The sequence below is a fragment of the Dromiciops gliroides genome, chromosome 2 (genome assembly GCF_019393635.1).
Source record: "Dromiciops gliroides isolate mDroGli1 chromosome 2, mDroGli1.pri, whole genome shotgun sequence".
NCBI lineage: Eukaryota > Metazoa > Chordata > Mammalia > Microbiotheria > Microbiotheriidae > Dromiciops > Dromiciops gliroides.
The window spans coordinates 319,294,121-319,313,559 of NC_057862.1; the positions used below are offsets into that span (position 1 = coordinate 319,294,121).

General features: G+C 46.7%; 1 protein-coding gene across 1 annotated transcript in view; it reads right to left on the reverse strand.

The window, feature by feature from the left end:
- Positions 1 to 8,714, reverse strand: part of CAMK2A (calcium/calmodulin dependent protein kinase II alpha) — an 87,994-nt gene extending 79,280 nt beyond the window's left edge. Inside the window, 1 exon segment of the mRNA XM_043982793.1 lies at positions 8,280 to 8,714. Within this exon segment, the coding sequence (XP_043838728.1) occupies positions 8,280 to 8,341 (62 nt within the window). The 5' untranslated portion in view covers positions 8,342 to 8,714.
- Positions 8,715 to 19,439: the final 10,725 nt, after the last annotated feature.

Below are 19,439 nucleotides of genomic sequence, written 5' to 3' on the forward strand. Positions count from 1 at the left end.
GCCTCCCACTAACCCAAAACCACTGCTCCTTCTTTCCCCTTTGGAAGGTCTATAAAGGGCAGAGATCCAGGGTAAGCAAGTCACATGATATCCCTGTTAGGAAGAGACGAATGAAGCTGCCCTAACCCAGACCTTTCCTGAGAATGGAAGCAACTTGGAGGCATAGGATTTAGAGCTGGAAAGACCCTGAGAGAATATCTTGGCCAGCCCCGTATTTTATGTTGATTTTTTTTTTGCGGGGCAACAAGGGTTAAGTGACTTGCCCAGGGTCACACAGCTAGTAAGTGTCAAGTATCTGAGGCCAAATTTGAACTCAGGTCCTCCTGAATCCAGGGCCGGTGCTTTATTCACGGCACCACCTAGCTGCCCTCCCCCTTATTTTATAAAGAAAGAAAATGAGGCCCAGAAAAGAGAAAATTATTTGCCAAGGTGATACAGATGAGTTTAGCAAATCTTAAATCAGAACAAAGGGTCATGAGCTATCCATCCAATTTCCAAACATCACTGCTCTAAGGGCAGTACTAGAGAGCTAAGTGTGGATTTAGAAAGCTATCCCTAAAGCAAGGCCCACACACACCATCGAATACTCACATTTGTGACTGTTTTGTGACTTACAGAATGTACCCATTAAACTATGAGACCCTTGAGAACAAGAGCTGGCTTTTACCTCTCTTGGCATCTCAAACACTAAGCATAGAGCCTGGCACATAGTAGGCACTTAATAAATGTTCATGGACTGACTTGATATCTGTAATCACTTTTTTGTTTGTTTTGTTTTGTTTTTGCAGGGCAATGAGGGTTAAATGACTTGCCCAGGGTCACACAGCTAGTAAGTGTCAAGTGTCTGAGGTCAGATTTGAATTCAGGTCCTCCTGAATCCAGGGCAGGTGCTCAATACCAGTAATCTCTTTGGATCCTCACAACTACCCTGAGAGATAAAGATAGAAATTACCCTTTTTTCAGATGAGAAAACAGTCCTAGAGAAGGGCAAATGATTTTCCCATGGTCATAGAATCTCAGAGTTCTATGAGAAATTCCAGGGGTCATCTAATTTAACCCCTTACCTAGCACAAGAATTCTTTCTACGACACCTGCAACAAGTGGTCATCCAGCCTCCACTTGTGTATCTCTCTTGATGAGTAATTCACTCTGGAAGCATCTTACTCTCCCTTTGGGCAACGCTGGTTGCTAGGAAGTTTTTCCTTATATGAGGCCCAATCAGCTTCTCTGGATCTTCTACTCACCAGTCCCAGTCCTCTCCTCTGAGGTCAAGGGGAACCAGAGAGATTTCTTTCTTACTTGACAACCCTTCAAATATTTGCCAACATTAGCCATGTACCCCCTGAGTCATATTTCCCTAAATAGATCCAATTCTTGGTTTCTAATCTTTTTGCCATTCTGGGCTGTCATCCTCTGCAGGACCCCCACATTCTTGTAACTGTATCTGTGATTTCAATAATATAGGAAGCCCCCAGGTGTGAAAATTCCTTCTCTACTGATACAGAACCATTTGCTCTGAAATATAGTTTGAGAGAGTTGCTTGTGCTCACTGAAGGGTCAGTGTCCCACATCCAGCATTCATCAGAGGAACATCCCACCCAGGGGCTGGATCTCTTATCCACGTTCCATGCTGCCTGCCTAGGTCACCCTTCCTAAAACATGGTGCCCAGGGTGGGAAATGATGCTCTAGATGTCATAGGGCCAGTGGCGATGACAGTAGAAATATCAACTTCCCTCACCCTGTTCATTATGTGTTCTGTTTATGCAGCCTCAGACCTCATTAGCTTTTTCAACAGCCCACATCTCCCCCATTGTATCTTGAATCTCAGGCAGCTGATTTTTCTTTTTAATTCAAGTGCAGGACTTTACATTTGTCTCTATTAGGTTCCACCTAATTAGATTAGATCATAGATCATCTGGCTAGTAAAAGGAAGAGTGAGGATTAGAGACAGGTTTCCTGGCCCCTAGTCCAAGGGCAAGCTTTCTCTTATCTCAGGCTTTTCCTGCACCCATGTCTGATGACCCAAGATGTTAGGAATAGCCTCTCTCTGACCAAGAAAATCTTTCTTACAGTAGTGCTCCAGAGATACATAAGATTTAGAACTGAAGAAACCTTAGGGAGCATCTCATTCAACTCCTTCATTTTAAGGACTGAGGAAACTGAGGCTCAGAGGTGGGGGCAAAAAGGCTTCAAAGGATCAGGCAGGAGGGAAGCGGCACCTGGTGGGTAGATGGGTAGGTGGATGAACATAGTGAAGATGTTGAGACAGTGTTTTGTTTTGGTGAATCTTCACTGGGCCCGTGTGTTTGTGTGTGTGTGTGTGTGTGTGTGTGTGTGTGTGTGTGTGTGTGTGTGTGGCATGCACTAGAAGCATTGTGTGAAGGTTTTGGAAATATGCCTGTGGGTATAGATCTTGGAAGCAGGATGTCTGAATGTGTGTGCGTGCATGTGTGCCTGTGTGTGTCCACTGGCTCCAGCACCAGGAACGTTGCATTTTGTAGAGAGAAAGCTCCCCCAGGGGGTGCTGCAGTAAGAGCTTAGTGTGGGGGTGTGGGGAGAGGGCGTGCACTACGATCACAGTCTGTGGGTCCCAGATTGCAGGGGGAGTTGGCAGTGGTGTCAGCGTGTGTGTTGCGAGGGCTCTGTCGATTGTCAGAGTGTCTCAGCCTGTGTGGGGGGTGGCTGAGGGGGGCGCCTGAGCCACTGCTGCATTGCGCCAAAGCCCAGCCTGAGAGGAAACTTGACTTTCCTTCCTCTCTAGAAGGATGGCTCAGGCTTACTTAGGATCATAGAATATGGAGTCTGAAATGAACCTAAGGACAGAATGGCAGAGCTGGGAGGGACCTTAGAACAAAGAATGGCAGATCTGGGAGAGAGCTGAGGACAGACAATGTCTGACCTCGGACAGAGGGGGCCTTACAACATACCATGTTGTGGCACTCTCAGGTTGTCCCTGCACCCCTCGCCCCATTCGCCTGTACTCTACTCTCACCTACTTCAGGGATCTACCTAGTGCTCAACGAGCTGCCCTGGGTCTCTTCCTGTTTCCAATAAGAATGCTTCTGATACATTCTTTCAACTGAGGTAGTTGGGAATTGGGTGTATTACTCTCTCCCTCCTCCACCCTAGGATTAATTGCTTTTTTAAAGCCAGAATTTGGAAAAATCATATTTAACCCAAAGGAAAAAAGATCTAATGGGGTTACTGGAAGCCAAGAATTCAGAGTTGGGTCTTCAAAGGAAGGAGGTGAGAGGCTCTGATATCCTTTCCATCAGCGGTGATAAGGCTGGAGACCATTCATCAATGCCAACGGCATCGCTTACAGCCACCTTTCACATCACCACCTTTCTATGAGAAGATGGATTATTATCATGTACTGATTATTAAGTCCCATAATGTCATAAGACTCATCTAAAGACTAAAAATAAAATATTAATGCCTTATTATTGCTTCATTTTGTCATCAAAACATCTTTTTCAGGATGAGGTATTCTCATTCTTATCATCAATATAAAGATATAAAATCTTGGGCACAGGGAAGGCAAATGACATGAAAGGTCACACAGTAAGTCAGCGAGAGAGGTGGGATTAGAACTTGGGAAAAGGCAAGCTCCTTCAGGACAGAAACTGTCTTCTTTTTTAAAAATTTGTATTTGTGCACAGTAGGCACCTAAATGCTTGTTGGACTGATTTGAACCTAGATCTTCAGGCTCCCTGGAACCTTCTTAAAGGCCATACCACTGTCCACTGATCTACAGAGAGAGAGAGAGAGAGAGAGAGAGAGAGAGAGAGAGAGAAAGACAGACAGAAAGAGAGAACAGAGAAGCTGCCCAGGGCTTTTCTACTGAAGGCTTTTTTCTGTGGGTTGGGGAAGGTGGGCAGTGTGCAGGGCTCTGAGTAAGAAGACACCTCCATAAGGAGCTAAAAGTCTTTGTTTTGCTCTTTCACACCTTCCCAGCTGAGGCAGCCCCTGCAGATACCCAACTCGTTTTAACCCTCTAGTCAGTCAATCTTCAATCTCTCCTTTCCAAGAGAAACAACAGAGTGGGTTGCTCTCTCTCTCCTCTCTCTCTTCTCATCCTCTATCTCCTCTCTCTCTCTCTCCGACTCTCTCTCTCTCTCTCTCCCTCTCCTCTCTTCTCTTCCTCCTCCTCTTCTTTCCCTCTTTCCCTTCACATCTTAATGAATCTCTCTCCCCTTTGTCTGTCTTTCCTTTTCCCTTCCCTCTCTTTTTTCCTTCTCTCCTCCTTTACTTCCTCCTCTGCCTTCCCTCTTCCCTTCCTTTCTCAATGCATGTTTCCCCTTTGTTGTTCTCTCTCTCTCCTCTCTCTCTCTCTCTCCTCTCTCTCTCTCTCTCTCTCTCTCTCTCTCATCTCCTCCTCTCTTCTCTCTCTCTCCTCTCTCCCTTTCTAATACAACCCACTTCCTGAAGCTCTTTTTGAGCAATGCTGATGATTACATACTGCCGCAGGATAATTTCCTTCCTCCTTTCTATAACTTGTCATGGGGGTGGGATCTAAAGCCTCAGAGAATGTCAAAGCCACAAGGAGGCATCCCTGCCACCCTCCTCCTCCCCAGCAATGGGTCTGTGGTTCCCCATTCTCCTTTTGGAGAACCTAGCCACTAACCACATTAAGGAAGGGACAGATCTTAAACTGATGATTCTGGATCAGGCCCAGGACATCCACTTGCCCTAGGGCATGGTCTCTCGAGTGAAGAGGTAGGACCCTCCATATGCTTTGGAGCATAAAACTCAACCAGATTCTACCCCCTCTGACCCACTATCCAACCACTTCCCCTGACCTGACTTCAGGTTATCCCTGCTAGCCTAGGTGACCATAAGCACAGCTCCCATTTCTACACAGCTTCTATTCTACAATGTTCAGGTTTAGAAAGTACTTTCCGTGCAATAATCTTGCTAGGCAGGTAGTGAAAGTATTGTTACACAGCTAATCTTAGCTTACTTGAACCCAGATCTCCAGCCTCTAATTACAGGATTCTCTCCACTGCAGGATGCTGCCTAGACAAACAGATGTGGGAATGTGTGTGTGTTTGTGTGTGTGTGTGTGTGTGTGTGTGTGTGTGTGTGTGTGTGTGTGTGGTGAGAGAGGTGTTGAGGAGATCCAAGAAATGGACATTTTCTTTGAGTCATGCCTTCTTCACACCAGAATGAGCAATCAATCAAGGCTTGATTAAATACCTAATTCGTTTAGGCCCACCTGCCTGGGACAGATTCTAGTTATCTCCTTCCCTCTGGCCTGGCCCCTAAGACTGGCCTGGAGAACTGACTCCACCACACCAGGGATTCAGCTTGTGGCCACCTTAACTGCCTGCCAGGGCCCCATTGATTGCTCCTCCCAGATGACCACAAACCTGAGAGCCATCTCTGTTGCCCAGGGAGGTGCCAGAGGATCCTTTGTGCCTATTCTCAGCCCTGACCCTGGTCACCTAAGGGTTCAAAGGATTAAGACTTTGAAATCCTCTAGTTCTACTCTAACCCATTTATGCAAAGCCAAGGTAAGGAAAGTGACTTGCTCGAGGTGACACAGCTTATGAGAGAGAGGCAGCGCCCTGGACCACCCCACTCTAGTGTGGCTCTTTGGCAGAAGAAGCCCTTACAGATCAAGTCCCTGCAGCTAGAGGAGGGAAACGACCAGAGCAATGTTCACAGATGTCAATATGCCGCAGAGGGAGTGTGATCCAGTCAGGAGGGAAGATGGACCTGAGAAGGCTCCAATATTCTCCCAAACCAGCACCCCATCCTTCCAGGACACTGGTTTTCTCTCGAATTCTTTGCCGGCTCCCAGAATGTCTCTACATCCCGCTGCGCGTGCGTGTGTGCACGCGCACGCACACACACACACACACACACACACACACATAATGTCCGGCCTTCTTGCCCAAAGCGTTACAAAGCTCAGTCCCCACCTACCACCCCATACACCTTCCCCTGCTTCTCCACCGTGGCCACAGCCCAGCCCAGCAGAGTCTCACACCAGGGTACACCGCTCCTCAAAGAGCCAACGGCAGGCATTTGCTCGCCTGTAGACGGCGACATTCCAACAACACCCCCACAGACACCCAAGATTCAATAATATCCTTCTCCTCTTGGGGCAAAACATCCCTTTTACTTTCACTTAGAGTGACTGAGTCACCTCCCCCTTCCCTGTCACTATTTATCCACCACACTACGGTCTCAGAGAACTGTAAAATGGGTGCACCCCAAGAAGCAGCTGTTTCTGACTAAGTGGACTGGCTGGATCTCATCAGCGCCTTCCTAGGGAGCCCTGAATCCTTTCACCTCCTGAACGGGAGGGCCACATTCCCCAAGTTCCCCAGCTCTGCCCATCCCAGCTCAGGGAAGAAAGGAAGTGCTCCCCGTCTTCCGCAGACCCACTCCGAATCCAAGCCCACCTTGAAGATTCTAGTACACTTGACTATTTATGTCCCTTATAGATAGATATTCACAGAGCCTGTGGGTGCATGCATGAACATCTGCACACGCATATGCTTGTAGCATCTATGCACCCACTGTGACTGGCTCTCTCTCTCTCTCTCTCTCTCTCTCACACACACACACACACACACACACACACACACACACACACACACAGTGCCTGCTCGTGTGCAGGCGCCTTTCCTGCACATATGCATATAGACAGCCTCCCACACATGTGCATATCATAGATGTAGGTCTTGCGCACACACCCCATACTAGCTTGTCTTTACATGGGCCCAGGCTCCTCCCATATGTATGCACAAACATCCGGACAGCCCTCATGGATACATATGTGCCTAGAGGCAGACCCACACGATCATGCATACCTGCATTCAGCAACACATCAGCACGCCTTTACATATGTTCACATACTCACAGACACACACACATATGCACATGTTCCTGTCTTCAGAATGCTCCCACACAATTCAGTTTTGCACACAACACACAGGCAACCCAGCACCCTTTTATGGATTCACGTAAGATGCATGCAGATGCACAGATACACAATCCCCTACATACATACATACACACACACACACACACACACACACACACTCAACATCATCCACAGCCTGACTGGCTAGAACCCAGACTCTGAATGTCTGTTACCTCTCTCTTGCAAACACTCCAGCCACGGGCAGAAGACAGGGGGTTAAGTGCTAAAGGGACAATATGGTGTAATGGAATGAACATTGGATTTGCAGCCAGAGGAACAAAGTTCAAATCCTGCCTTTCCCATTTAATACTTGTGTGACCTTGGAAAGTCACTTTGCCTTGGGTGATATGTTGTTTCATCTATAAAATCGGAGGTTTGGACTAGACAATCTCAAAGGTTCAGTACAACTCGAAACCCTACAATCCAATGCAGATGCCTCCTAACCTACTTCCTACAAACTGTTAGAGCTCCAGGCCCCAAGGGTAGTGCCACTGGTACACCCTATCCCCACAGTTGCTAAGATTGTAAAAAGAAAAAAAAGAAAAACTTCAGGAAAGTCTACCTGCCAAGCTAGTCCCAATTCCTTCCCATTCTGTCCCCTCAATGGATGGGCTCCATCCAACATGCATAAAACCAGGTTAAGCACCAGCATTTTGATATTAACCAGCCATACCCAGGTAGCTTTCTGTCCTCCCCTACTTTTTCAGCTGTACAAGTTCCCCAAGGACAGCTGGGCCACAGATCCCATGGGTCTGCCCCTCCCTATCCCTACAGATACAAATGCTCAAAGATGCACCACTAAGCACCACTCCCTACTACACCCCCCCTCCCCATCATCACAGGGCAACCAGGCTTTAATCCTGCATGGACTAGCCTAAAGACTTAATAAAATGCTTGTTTTCTTCCCTCCCTCCCCACCACCAAGGCCCTCTGTGTTGCTAACTTTGGCTGGGAGGAGCTTCCTCAGAAAAGTTGGCCACTCTCCACCGTCCGGGCAGTGTGTGCATACATGTGCATGCAGTCTTGTGGATCTAGATAAGTTACATCATGTACATGAGTGTGCAAGGGCATGTGAGTGTTTGCATGCATCCAGGAGTAGGGGTGAGCTCATTAAGTGTGCATGGGTCATGTACCTAGATATGCACATACACATGTTTTACACACACACACACACACACACACACACACACACACACACACACACACTGTAGTCTTTGGGAGCCTAACCTCCTATACTCCTCCAGCGAACCAACAGCTTTGATCAGACATCTTCTCCTTTTCCCCACCTGGGGGAAAGAGATCAATCTGCTTTCCCCCTCTTCCCTCACAAAGGAAACTTACTTGCCCAGTTCCTCAAAGAGCTGATATTCTTCAGTGAAGCGGGTGCAGGTAATTGTGGCCATGCTGCACAGCAAGGCAAGGAAGCAAAGCCAGGTAAGAGAGCTGTGGAGCTGGAGAGCAGAGCTGGGCTGGAAGGCAGGCGACAGCTCACAGCTCACTGATGCCACTCCTCTCCCGGGCTCCTCTGGGGGCTCCCAGCTGCTCGCTTCCCCGAGCAGAGGGAAATGAGGGAATGGGTTTGATTGGCAAGCTTGGAGATAATGATGAGGGCAATTTGTCTCCTCTAAGCCTCACAAGCCTTCGTCAGCATCCAGGTTCCCATGGCAACCACCTCTGAAACGCCCTGTTTCCGTTGCCCCAGCAACTGCCTCCCAAACACCTGCAGGCCACAGGGCCCAGGTCGGGGGCGGGGGAGGGGGAAAGCAGCACCCAGAAAGAAGGAGGGGAAAAAGGAAAAGAAACTTACTCCGCAGATAAAATAAGTAAATAATTCCCCCACCCCACCCTGAATGCTGGGGTGATTGAAACAGATGGGCTAGGATTAAGTGGGGCAAAAAAGGGTTGTCATGGCAACTACCCTTGCCACATTTCAGGATGGTCCCTGAAAAGACAGGATGCTGTTACCCTAGCAACTACATCTTATCCTCCAGAAAAAACAGGTATTGCCCTGTTGCCCTGGCAACATTCAAGTTCCAAGGTTCAGAGAGAAATGATGTCTAATTCATCCAGACCCACATACATCTCTTTCACTCTCCCTTCTCCCTGCTCACCTTTCTTCTCTTTCCTAACTCTCACTTCCCCCCTCTTTCTTAACTCTCTCACCTCTCTTTTATTCTCTCTTCTCTTTCTTCTCTCACCTCTTTCTCAGCTCCAACCTTTCCATCCTTTCGCCTCTCACATTTCTTTAATAATCTTCCCTTTCACACTCATTTTCCTCTCTTCTCTCCTCTCCTTTCTCCTAAATACCTTCTCTCTCCCCTTTCTCACTTTTATCTCCTTCACTCTCCCTCATCTCTGCTTTGTCACTTCTATTGTCACCTCTTATTGTCTCAACTGTATCCACTTTTTAAAAATTCTTCCTCCCTATTCCTCATTCCCACTTCCCTCTCTTCTGTCTCCCCTCCCCCCACCTTCTACTTCATTCAGTTCTTGCTGTTGTACTGCACACCTTGTTAGAATCACAGGCACTAGGAGGAATATGGAGGAGAAGTCTCAGATCTGGGGTCTTGGAGACAATCATCCCCTAAACTGGTCCTCTCCCAAGGCTCCTCAAGTGGACATTAGACTCTGCCCCTCCCAGCCTTCCTTCCTTAAAGGAATCTCCAAGTTGCTCTCTCCTGGGGACACTGCCCTAGTTTCTGCCTTTTGAAAGATCCTAGCAGTGGGGGCTGGGACAGGAGCAGTGACACAAAGTAGTGGAAACAGAGCTGGAATGAGAAGACCCGAGCTCCATCCCACCTGTGCTATTATGTGACCTTGGGCAAATTGTTTCCTTTCTCCCACAGGTGAATTTACTTATCTACAAAATGAAAGGATTGGACTAGGTGGCCGCTAAAGACCCTTCTAGCCATAGGAGTTAATCCCCACGCTGGCACCCATGATCCTCCTGTGTGCTTGACCATGCCAGTGGGGACAGTTAGGATCTGAGGGGCTGGGAGGGGAATGGAAGCCAAGTGCAAGCCTTGATCCCATCTTCCCTTCCCTGACCTTGTTATAACCAACCACATCTGAAACAGTTGGCACTTGTCTGGAAAGGGATTGTCAGCATTCTCACCAAACTAATCTTGATGTCCCTTGCCCACCATTAGCACCACCCCTCCCAGAAGTCCATGTTCCCTGCTGACTTTTATTTTCTCTGCCACCTGCTATTGATACAGGACCCCTTGCCACCACTTGCCCCAGTCCCTGGGAGCTTACAAGCATTTGTCACTCCAGTCATCACCCCCTCTATCTAGAGGAGACAAAAAGAGATCCAAAGAAGTTAGGACCACAGCTCTGCCAGGGACTAACCCGGGAATACGAGTTACAGACCTATCCAAAAACATAAACTTCCATGTTTTCCCAGGGGGAGGGAGTACCTTGGTTCCATTTCACAGCCAGATAAACTGAAGGTCAGGTAATTGTCTTTCAGTGAAGCCAGAGTAGAGTATGGGGAGCAGGGGACAATTTCAGGCTTCTACATCATTCTCCAAGACTTTCTAATTCCACCCCTCCCAGTTATCAGCAATGCTGGCCTCCTTCCTTATAGGCATTTCCCAAACTCTAGTGACTTGCTTTTATTCTTTTTCTCCAAAAGCCCTGGATTCCAAATGATCTCTCTGTCTCTCTGTCTCTGCCTCTCTGTCTCTCTCTCCCTCCCTCTCTCCTCCATCTCTCTCTCTCTCTCTCTCTCTCACACACACACACACACACACACACACACACACACACACACACACACACACCATCCCACCCACTCCCACTCCCATCTTTCCCTGGCTTCAGGAAATCCCTACCCCTTGCCCAAGAGCCAGAGATAGGAACAGGGAGCAGCCTAACCCCTGAAGAGATAGGCTCCTCCAGGTGGTGAATTGAACTCATCAGGTATAGCTGCTTTTTCAAAGGAAAGAAATCAAAGAGGGCGGAGGAGATGGAAAGGAGAATGAGAGGAAAGGAAAGGAGAGGAGTGGGGAGGGAGGTGGAAAAGAGGGAGGAGGTAATGGCTCAGCCATTAATTGCACCATCACCACCTTCAGAAAAAGGAAAAACTACTTGGTTTTGTTTTTGCACACAATACACTTTCCCTTCTCCCGCCAACGTAGCAATTCAGAAGCATAAAGGAGGGCCCTGTCATGTGCCTGGGCATACAGGACTGCCACTCAGCTAAGGGGCAGCAAAATATTGGGTCTGCTATTACCTCCACCTTCAGTACCCACCAGGAGCAGGACAGTTGCCCTTTGGCAACATGGGCAGGGGAGGGGGTGGTGGGTGAAGGGGAGAGGGGGAGGAATTTAATGCAGAGAGCAGGGCTTGGCAGAAATCTCAGGCACAGAATGAGGGACCCAAGGAGATGTCCCATGGTTCCCACCTCCACATGTCCTGGCTCCTCTACCTGGATCCCTTCTTCTGCCACCTCCACCCTTCTCTGCAGAAGCCATGCCTAGCAAAAATGCCCACCATGAGCAGACTATTTGGGGCAGTGGGGGTGAGATGGAGACTATGAAAGATGGAGCAGCCCAGCCACAGAAAATGGACTAGTAAAGGGGTATACCATGTCTTCCTTATGTATACCAGTCCCCTATACTGAACTTCCAGGCCAATGAAGCAGATCTTTGTATCTCACAGTTCCCCTAGCTCCTAATGCCTCCTTCTCTCTCTTTCCTAGGGGATAGCATCCCTTTCTGTGAACCAAGAAAACCAGGAGGGTGGAGGTTTTATCAAAGCATAGAATGTTAGCAGTGAAGAGACTTTAGAAGACAGAATGTTAGCGTTAGAAGGAACCTTAGATATTGAATTCTAATGGAAGATTCTCATTTTACACAAAAGGAAACTGAGACTAAAAAAGAGAAAGTAACTTGCTCAAAGTTATGCAGCTATTCACTGTGCTACTAAAGGTTTAATAACCACCAAAATGACTTGCCCAGAGTCACACATCTAGTGTCTGAGGTCAAATTTGAACTCGGGAAGATGAATCTTCCTGACTCCAGACCTGGTACTCTCTATACTGGGCCACCTAGCTGCCCTCTCACTTGCTGATTTCTGAAGTATAAATGGTCACCCTGAAAATTTTAACAATTGACTCTCAATAACCTATACTAGCTGGCTTCAGCACACCCCTGGCTACAATTCAGTTCCCTATAACTCAGGGCTATACCACACTATCATCTTATCTAGCCTCCAGACCTAATTGTGTAGCAGCTTATGTGAAAAAGATCCTGAGATGGGAGAATCTTAGTTGACCATGAGATCAATAAAGATCCTAAGTATGACATTTGTTACTATAATCAGTTGAATGGTACCATCTTGGGTTGCACAGAATCAGGGTTGGGCCATATCTAGAGTATTGTGTTCCTTTCTGGGCACCACATTTTGGGAGGGACCTTGGCAAGGTGGTCAGAGGAAAGTAGTCAGAATGTTGAAAGAGGGGGCAGCTAGGCGGCGCAGTGGATAAAGCACCGGCCTTGGATTCAGGAGGACCTGAGTTCAAATCTGACCTCAGACATTTGACACTTACTAGCTGTGTGACTCTGGGCAGGTCACTTAACCCTCATTGCCCCGCAAAAAAAAAGAAAAGAAAACACACACACACACAAAGAAAACAACAGCAACAACAAACCCAGAATGTTAAAGGAGCAAGAGATGGCACCTTTTGAGGATCAGCTCATTGTTTAGTGGGGTTGTGGTAACTGCCTTCAAGTATCTGAAGGAATCAGGCTTTTTCTGTTTAACCCCAGAGAGCTGACCGGGGAACAAACAGGGAAAGTCAATACTAAACTGCCCAGATCAATATAAGGACAAACTTTTTTTTTTAACAGAGATGACAAACAATGAATGGTTCTGCCTTATGTACTAAGCAGCTCCTCATCACTGAAGGTTTTTAAGTAGCGGTTATGCCTGTCTCATAACAGATGTTGCAAAGAAAGCAATGGCTTTGTAACACAAGCTACATGGATATGAGTGATTCCTCTCTTTCCTTCCTCTCTCCTTACCCTCCTTTCTGCCTCACTTGCAGGAAGGTCCCTCCTTTCTTTCCCTGGCTATGCCAAGAGGTGATACGGGGAGGTGGGAGAGGCAAAATGGTTAGGTGATGGTAGATGGGGAAGAAAGAGGGAGAAGGAGGGTTTGGGGTGAGGCAAAAGGGTCTTCCTGACTAAGTTGTCTTGACTGAACCCCAGGGCTTCTAATGGGTTGGGACAGAAGTAGGGGGAGCCCACAGAGAGAGGAAGGTCACTAGAGAATCATCTTCTAACTCCAAAGAAGTGAATTCTCATCTAGAAAAGGCAGCAAAAGAGGGCTGGTCCTCTGATTGGCTCATCATTTCCTCGCCTTACTGTATAATTACTGCCCCTGACAAGGAAGCATTACAGCAAATATATGGATAGCTTCCCTGCCCACCAGATCCATGGGACAGAGAGAAGGAGGGACAGAAGGGAAGAGGCCACTGTCAATAGTGCCCAGTGGTCCATGGCAGCAGTGACAAGAAGCCAGCTTGTGTTTGTCCATCAGTGAGAGCAGAAAAGGCTGATTACAGCCTCTGGCACTCACAGCCGTGTGCATGCTGACATCTGGCACACGTGTGTGGCTGTCTGAGCACGCTTACCATGGGCTGGAACCCAGAAGTATTTAAGCCCACCAAGGCCCTACTTTGTCATGCTGGTAATGCAAGCCCACATATGTGCTCAGCTCAGTGCTGTGGCTCTCTGGGCTTCCTACTGTGCCTCTGGGGAAACCTTCAGGGTCAAAATAAAAAGGCTTCCTGGCTTTCAAAGCACACCAGGTTACAGGAGTGGGGAAGTATAAGTGACTTCCTATCTATATGGTGATGCAAGGATTCAAGGAGGCACCTCTCCATCACTGGCCAGGACAGTGACATGTGAGGGATACTGAGTCCGTCCATCAACCCTTATTTAAGTGTCCCTGTGGACATGCATTCAGATGGCCAGTCTCCTGGAGGGCCTGCCCCCAGCTCCCAGCTCCCCCAATTCCTCCCTGCACTTGGAAAGCATTCTTCTGAACTGAAGAAGAGAAGAAAGCTTGCAGCATGAGTCTCCTGGACTAAGTGCTTATCCCATTGAGCAATTTAAGGAATGGGAATAAAAAGGTGCAGAGAAGTGATTCATAAGGAGAAAGGGGGCATCCTGAAGGGGGCCCTGATTCACTCACTGAATAAAGGGGCAGCTTTGGACAAAGGTTGTTTTGGTCTTGGATTCGAGTCCTGGCTCCAACCAACCCTTACTAGCTATAGGACCCTGAATGATTCACTTCACATCTCCGGACTTTATCTATCTGTAAAACTAAGGTCATACTACATGCACTATCCACTTCACAAGGTTTTTATAAGGTTAAGTTGCTTTGTAAATCTTAAAGCACTACAGAAATGGGAGCTATCCTTATTAATCAGAGATAATCATAGACTCTCAGAGTTGGATCTCAGATACCACTGAGTACAAATGCACATTTGAACAAGAGTTCCCCCTTATAACTTATAAAAGGAATGGTCGTCTAGCCTTAGCTTGAAGAACTGCACTCAGAAGGAGTCTGTTCTTCACCAAGGCAGCTAGGGGTATGCTGATAAATGTTTAACAACTAGCTCTTTAGAGATTAAAAAATATATGCTCATTACACTTTTAAGTTTAACCTGCATTATTAATATTTTCTCCATCGTTTTTAAGTCCAAACAGCCTACAAAGCAATAAATCAAGCTCTGGTTTGTAGCATTTGCTACCAAGATAGAAATATTCACATTGAAAATTTAACAACTGACTCTTGAGTGGTAGTGAAGTGGCACAGTGGATAGAGTGCCAGCTCTGGAATAAGGAGGACCTGAGTTCAAATATGACCTCAGATACTTACTATCTGTATAACCCTGGACAAGTCACTTAACCCTGTTTGCCTCAGTTTCCTCATCTGTAAAATGAGCTGGAAAAGGAATGCAAACCACTCCAGTATCTTCACCAAGGGAAACCCCAAATGGGGTCACAGAGAGTCAGACACAACTGAAACAACTCAACAACAGCTTGAGAGCTAATGGACAGCCTGGATGGTTGGGAGGCTTTCCCCTGTGTCATTCTTCTATTTCTTTCCTAAATCTATCTATCTGTAACCTCCACCCATTGCCCCCTGCTCTGGAGACATCATCTAATTCCATTTCCATGACAGTTCTTAAAATTCTTGGAAATGACCACCAAGTTCCTAAGTCTTCTCTCCAGACTGAAGAACTACAGACCTTTATATGCCATAATCTCAAGGCCCTTCATCATCCTGATTACCCTCCTCTTGACACTCTCTAGCTTATCAATATCCTTTTTAAAATATGGTACCCAGGGGCAGCTAGGTGGCTCAGTGAATAGAGCACCGGCCCTGGATTCAGGAGTACCTGAGTTCAAATCTGGCCTCAGACACTTAACACTTACTAGCTGTGTGACCTTGGGCAAGTCACTTAACCCCAATTGCCTCACTAAAAAAAAAAAAAACAACAACAAAAAAAAAAAAAAACATCTTTTTTTCAGACAAACCACTATCTAGCCGTGCTTCTCCTGTGTTCTATATGGGAAGTTAACTTGTTGAACCAATTGCAAAATGTACATGTTTCCTAATTCAATTTCACTTTATTAGCTTTAGCCCAACATTCTAGTCTTTCAAGATTCCGACCTATGCATTAGCTATCACTCAGAACTTGGTGTCATCTGTACATTCGACAAACACTCTTTTGTGCTTTTATTCACATAATTGATAAACATATTAAATAACACAGGTCACGGACAGATCTCGACACCCTCCATTACACACCTCCTTCCAAGCCGATATGGAACTAATTACCTTTTGCAATCAGCCATTTAGTCAGTTCTAAAACCACCTAATCATATTTTACATAGCCTACATATCTCCATCTTATCCACAAAAATAGCACGAGAGATTTCATCACGTGATTTGCTCAAATCTAGGTAAACTATATGTACAGAGTCCCTTTGATCTAGTAACCCTTTGGAAAAAAAAGGAAATTAGGTTAGTCTGACGTGACGTATTTTTGATGATGACACATTGGCTTTTTGTGATTGCTGCTTCTCTTTCTTCATGTTCACTATACTTTGGCTAATATGTTCTAACAATGTAAAGAGAAAAAAAAAACAGCCCTGAAAATAAAAGAAAAGAAAATCTTGAAAACTCTATAATTATAATGACCAGGCTTGACTCTGAATGAGAGAGAAGAAAATACAACTCCCTCTCTTCTTTTCAGGGATAAGGGACTGGGGTGTGGAATGCAGCATCTACTGTTGGCTAATTTTGCTGAACTGTTTTCCCTCTCTTGTTTTATTCTTTGTTACAAGGAGTAGCTCTCTGGGTAAGACAGAGAAAGAAGGAAACAAAACTGTATTAAGTGTCTACTATGTGCTAGGCCCTTTGCTAAGCACTTTACAAATATTATTTGGTTTGACCCTCACAATCCTGGGAGGTAGGTGCTATTATTATCCCCATTTTATACCTGAGGAAATTGAGAAAGACAAGTTAAGTGACTTGCCCAGGGTCATGTAGTTAGTCTCTAAGGCCAAATTTAAATTCAAGTCTTCCTGACTCCAGGCCACCTCTATCTACTGTACCACCTAGCTGCCTCCCAGAAGAGGGATATATTTGAAATTAAGCTGATGAGAAAAATACTAATAAAAAACCTAAAGATAAACAAAAGAAATACATTTTAGAATTTTTCCAAGACTCAAAGGCACACCTATGATGTGCACCTTCTACTCTTCCTTAAGAACAAAAAGGGAGGGGCAGCTAGGTGGTGAAGTGGATAGAGCACTGGCCCTGGAGTCAGGAGGACCTGAGTTCAAATCCAGCCTCAGCCATTTGACACTTACTAGCTGTGTGACCCTGCGCAAGTCACTTAACCCCCAACTGCCTCACCAAAACACACACACACACACACACACACACACACACACACGCAAAAAAAAAAAGAACAAAAAGGGACATTTGCCCTTTCCCAACACTTCCTCCATTCTTTAAAGAGGAAAGAATTCTAGATTTAGAGAGATGGAAGAGAATTCCAAGGTGGTCCATCCAATTCCCTCACTGTACATGAGGAGTCTTAGGCCCCTAGATGTAAAGTGACTTGCCCAAAGTCATATTGGTGGTAAGTCATAAGGGCACAATTTGAACCCAGACCCCAAATCTAGCCTGCTTTCTACCATACCATATTGCCTCTTTGGGGTGGGGTTAAGGGTGGGGGATAGGGAAAAGTGAACAAAGTGAAAGGAAATGGAAGAAGTCAGAAGACAACTCAACCAGTCAACCCCAGAGAGGGACCATCAGCTGCCCCTGCCCTGGTTGGGCTCCTTGACTGACCAATGTCAGGGTAGTAAGCAGACATGCAGGGATGAGGAAGGCCAGGACTGAAGGGAAATGATTATCAGGAGTGAGCATGAGGAGGTCCGATATCCTGAGCCCAATGAGTCTATCCTCTGGAAGCCAGGTCATAGTACTGAGGGACCTGGGGCCCAGGCCAATTCTACTCTCTCTGCTCATAAGACAGCTTCCCCAGGCTCAATAGGTGCAAGCTCCCTCCATTGCCCTGAGTATGGGGAGGGGAGGCAGTGAAGGCATCCTAGGAAGCAGGACCTAAGTCATCCCTCCTTCTCAACCCTCTCTCATCTCTCCACCTCCCTTCCTTTCCCTGCTTCTCCTCTCTTGGCATTTCTCTCCACATGCGCCACCAAGTCCTGGTGACCATGTTTCCAATGTGGCTGGGTAGGTACCTATTGAGGCAGAGGGAGGGAGGCAGAGAAGCAGTGAGTCAATACAATAAATATTTATTAAGGACCTACTATGTGTTAGGCACTGTGCTAAGCCCTGGACAGTCCTCGTCCTCAAGGAATTCACTAAGCAAAGGCCCCTTCGGTTGGTCCCAGGCTCCATCTCCCTAGATAGTCCTTACAATAGTACTAATTTGTGGGTTAGTGGGAAATAGCCCGGAGCAATAGGGCCCAGCTGGGAATATGGCCATCCCTTTGGCCTCTATGCTTTGTCACTGCTGAAGACCCTGTTCCAAGGACTCACTGCCACCCAGTGGCCAACACCAACCACAAGAGAGCCAGGAAGCAACATCTATGCATCCTTAGTTCCTGGAAACCCCATAAGACACATCCCAGGATGGGCCTCCTGGCTGAACCAAAGGGTTTTCTATCCTGCCCTGGGGACAGGGAACCCTTGAGGAAATGTTCACAATAACTGACATTTATTTAAGCTTTACAAACATTTCATGTGATCCTCACAACAATCCTGTGAGGTAGGTGCTACAGGTATTTGTCATCTCATTTTACAAAGAAGGAAACTGCTTCAATGAATTTGCATGACTGGTCCACAGTCACATGGCTAAGTGTGGGAGGTAGGATTTGAATTCAGTTCTTCTTGATTCTGAGTCCATTATGTTATCCATTATGTCCTGATAGATCTGCTTCCTCTGAGGGGTCAATTCAAGGGGCACTCACCCCTAAGGTCAAAGTCAGGTTTGTGTCCTTGCCAAGGAGGAAGTCAGAGCTGGATGGGACCTTAGAGATTATTTCTATTCCAACTCCCTTCATTTTACAGATGAGGAAAGGAAACCCTAGAAAATGGGTAGCAGTGTGCCCAAGGTCACTGTGAGTCAGGAGAAGGGCAGGGAATAGATTCCAGATCTCCTGGCTCCCAATAGCAGAGAAAAGATCTACTGCATTATGTAATACTGCCTCCTACTCACTGGGTTTAAGGGTAGGAATGAAGGGAAGAAGGGAGAGAGAAACGGTTCCCTTATCTCAAGATACCTCCAAGCTGTCCAGTCAAATATGCAATACTTGAGGGATAGGGCTGCATCTATATCCCAGGGACATAGTTCGGTGACTTGCATGTGGAAGATGCTCAGTAAATGCTTGATGGATTTTGACTGTCATTTTCCAGAGGATAGGAGGTATTTTCCATAAGGAAAATACTGCTGTCACTCTTTCTGAGAGCAGGGAGGGGGGCATTATTAAAGAGAGAAAAGGGGAGGGCCCAAAACAGAGAGCAGACTGCGAGAACAGCAGAGCTGCATTGGCCATCCATGCTTTCACTGAGCCTGTGTCCTTCCAAGGCACGTTAATGGCATTATGATGAATTTAGCAAGTTCAAAATAAATGAGGGCTTGGGCAAAAGACAGGCTAGCTAGAGTGGTCCAGAGAAGTTAGGGGACTTTGGGGGGATGGTCAAGATCAGACCCATCATTTCAGTGATAAGCCCTGACTCCCCAGAGTGATCACCAACCCCATCCTCTCATAACCATGTGGTGCAACAGCCCACAAGCAGCTATCTGAGAGTCCCATCATCACAGTGGCCCTTCCTAGTCCCTAGTCCCTAACCCTTGGTGAAGAGGGTAGGGAAGGGAGAGTCTTCCCCCCTCCTTAGACTATGGTGCTGTGGCTGAACAATCATGACACGCCCAACCACAACACA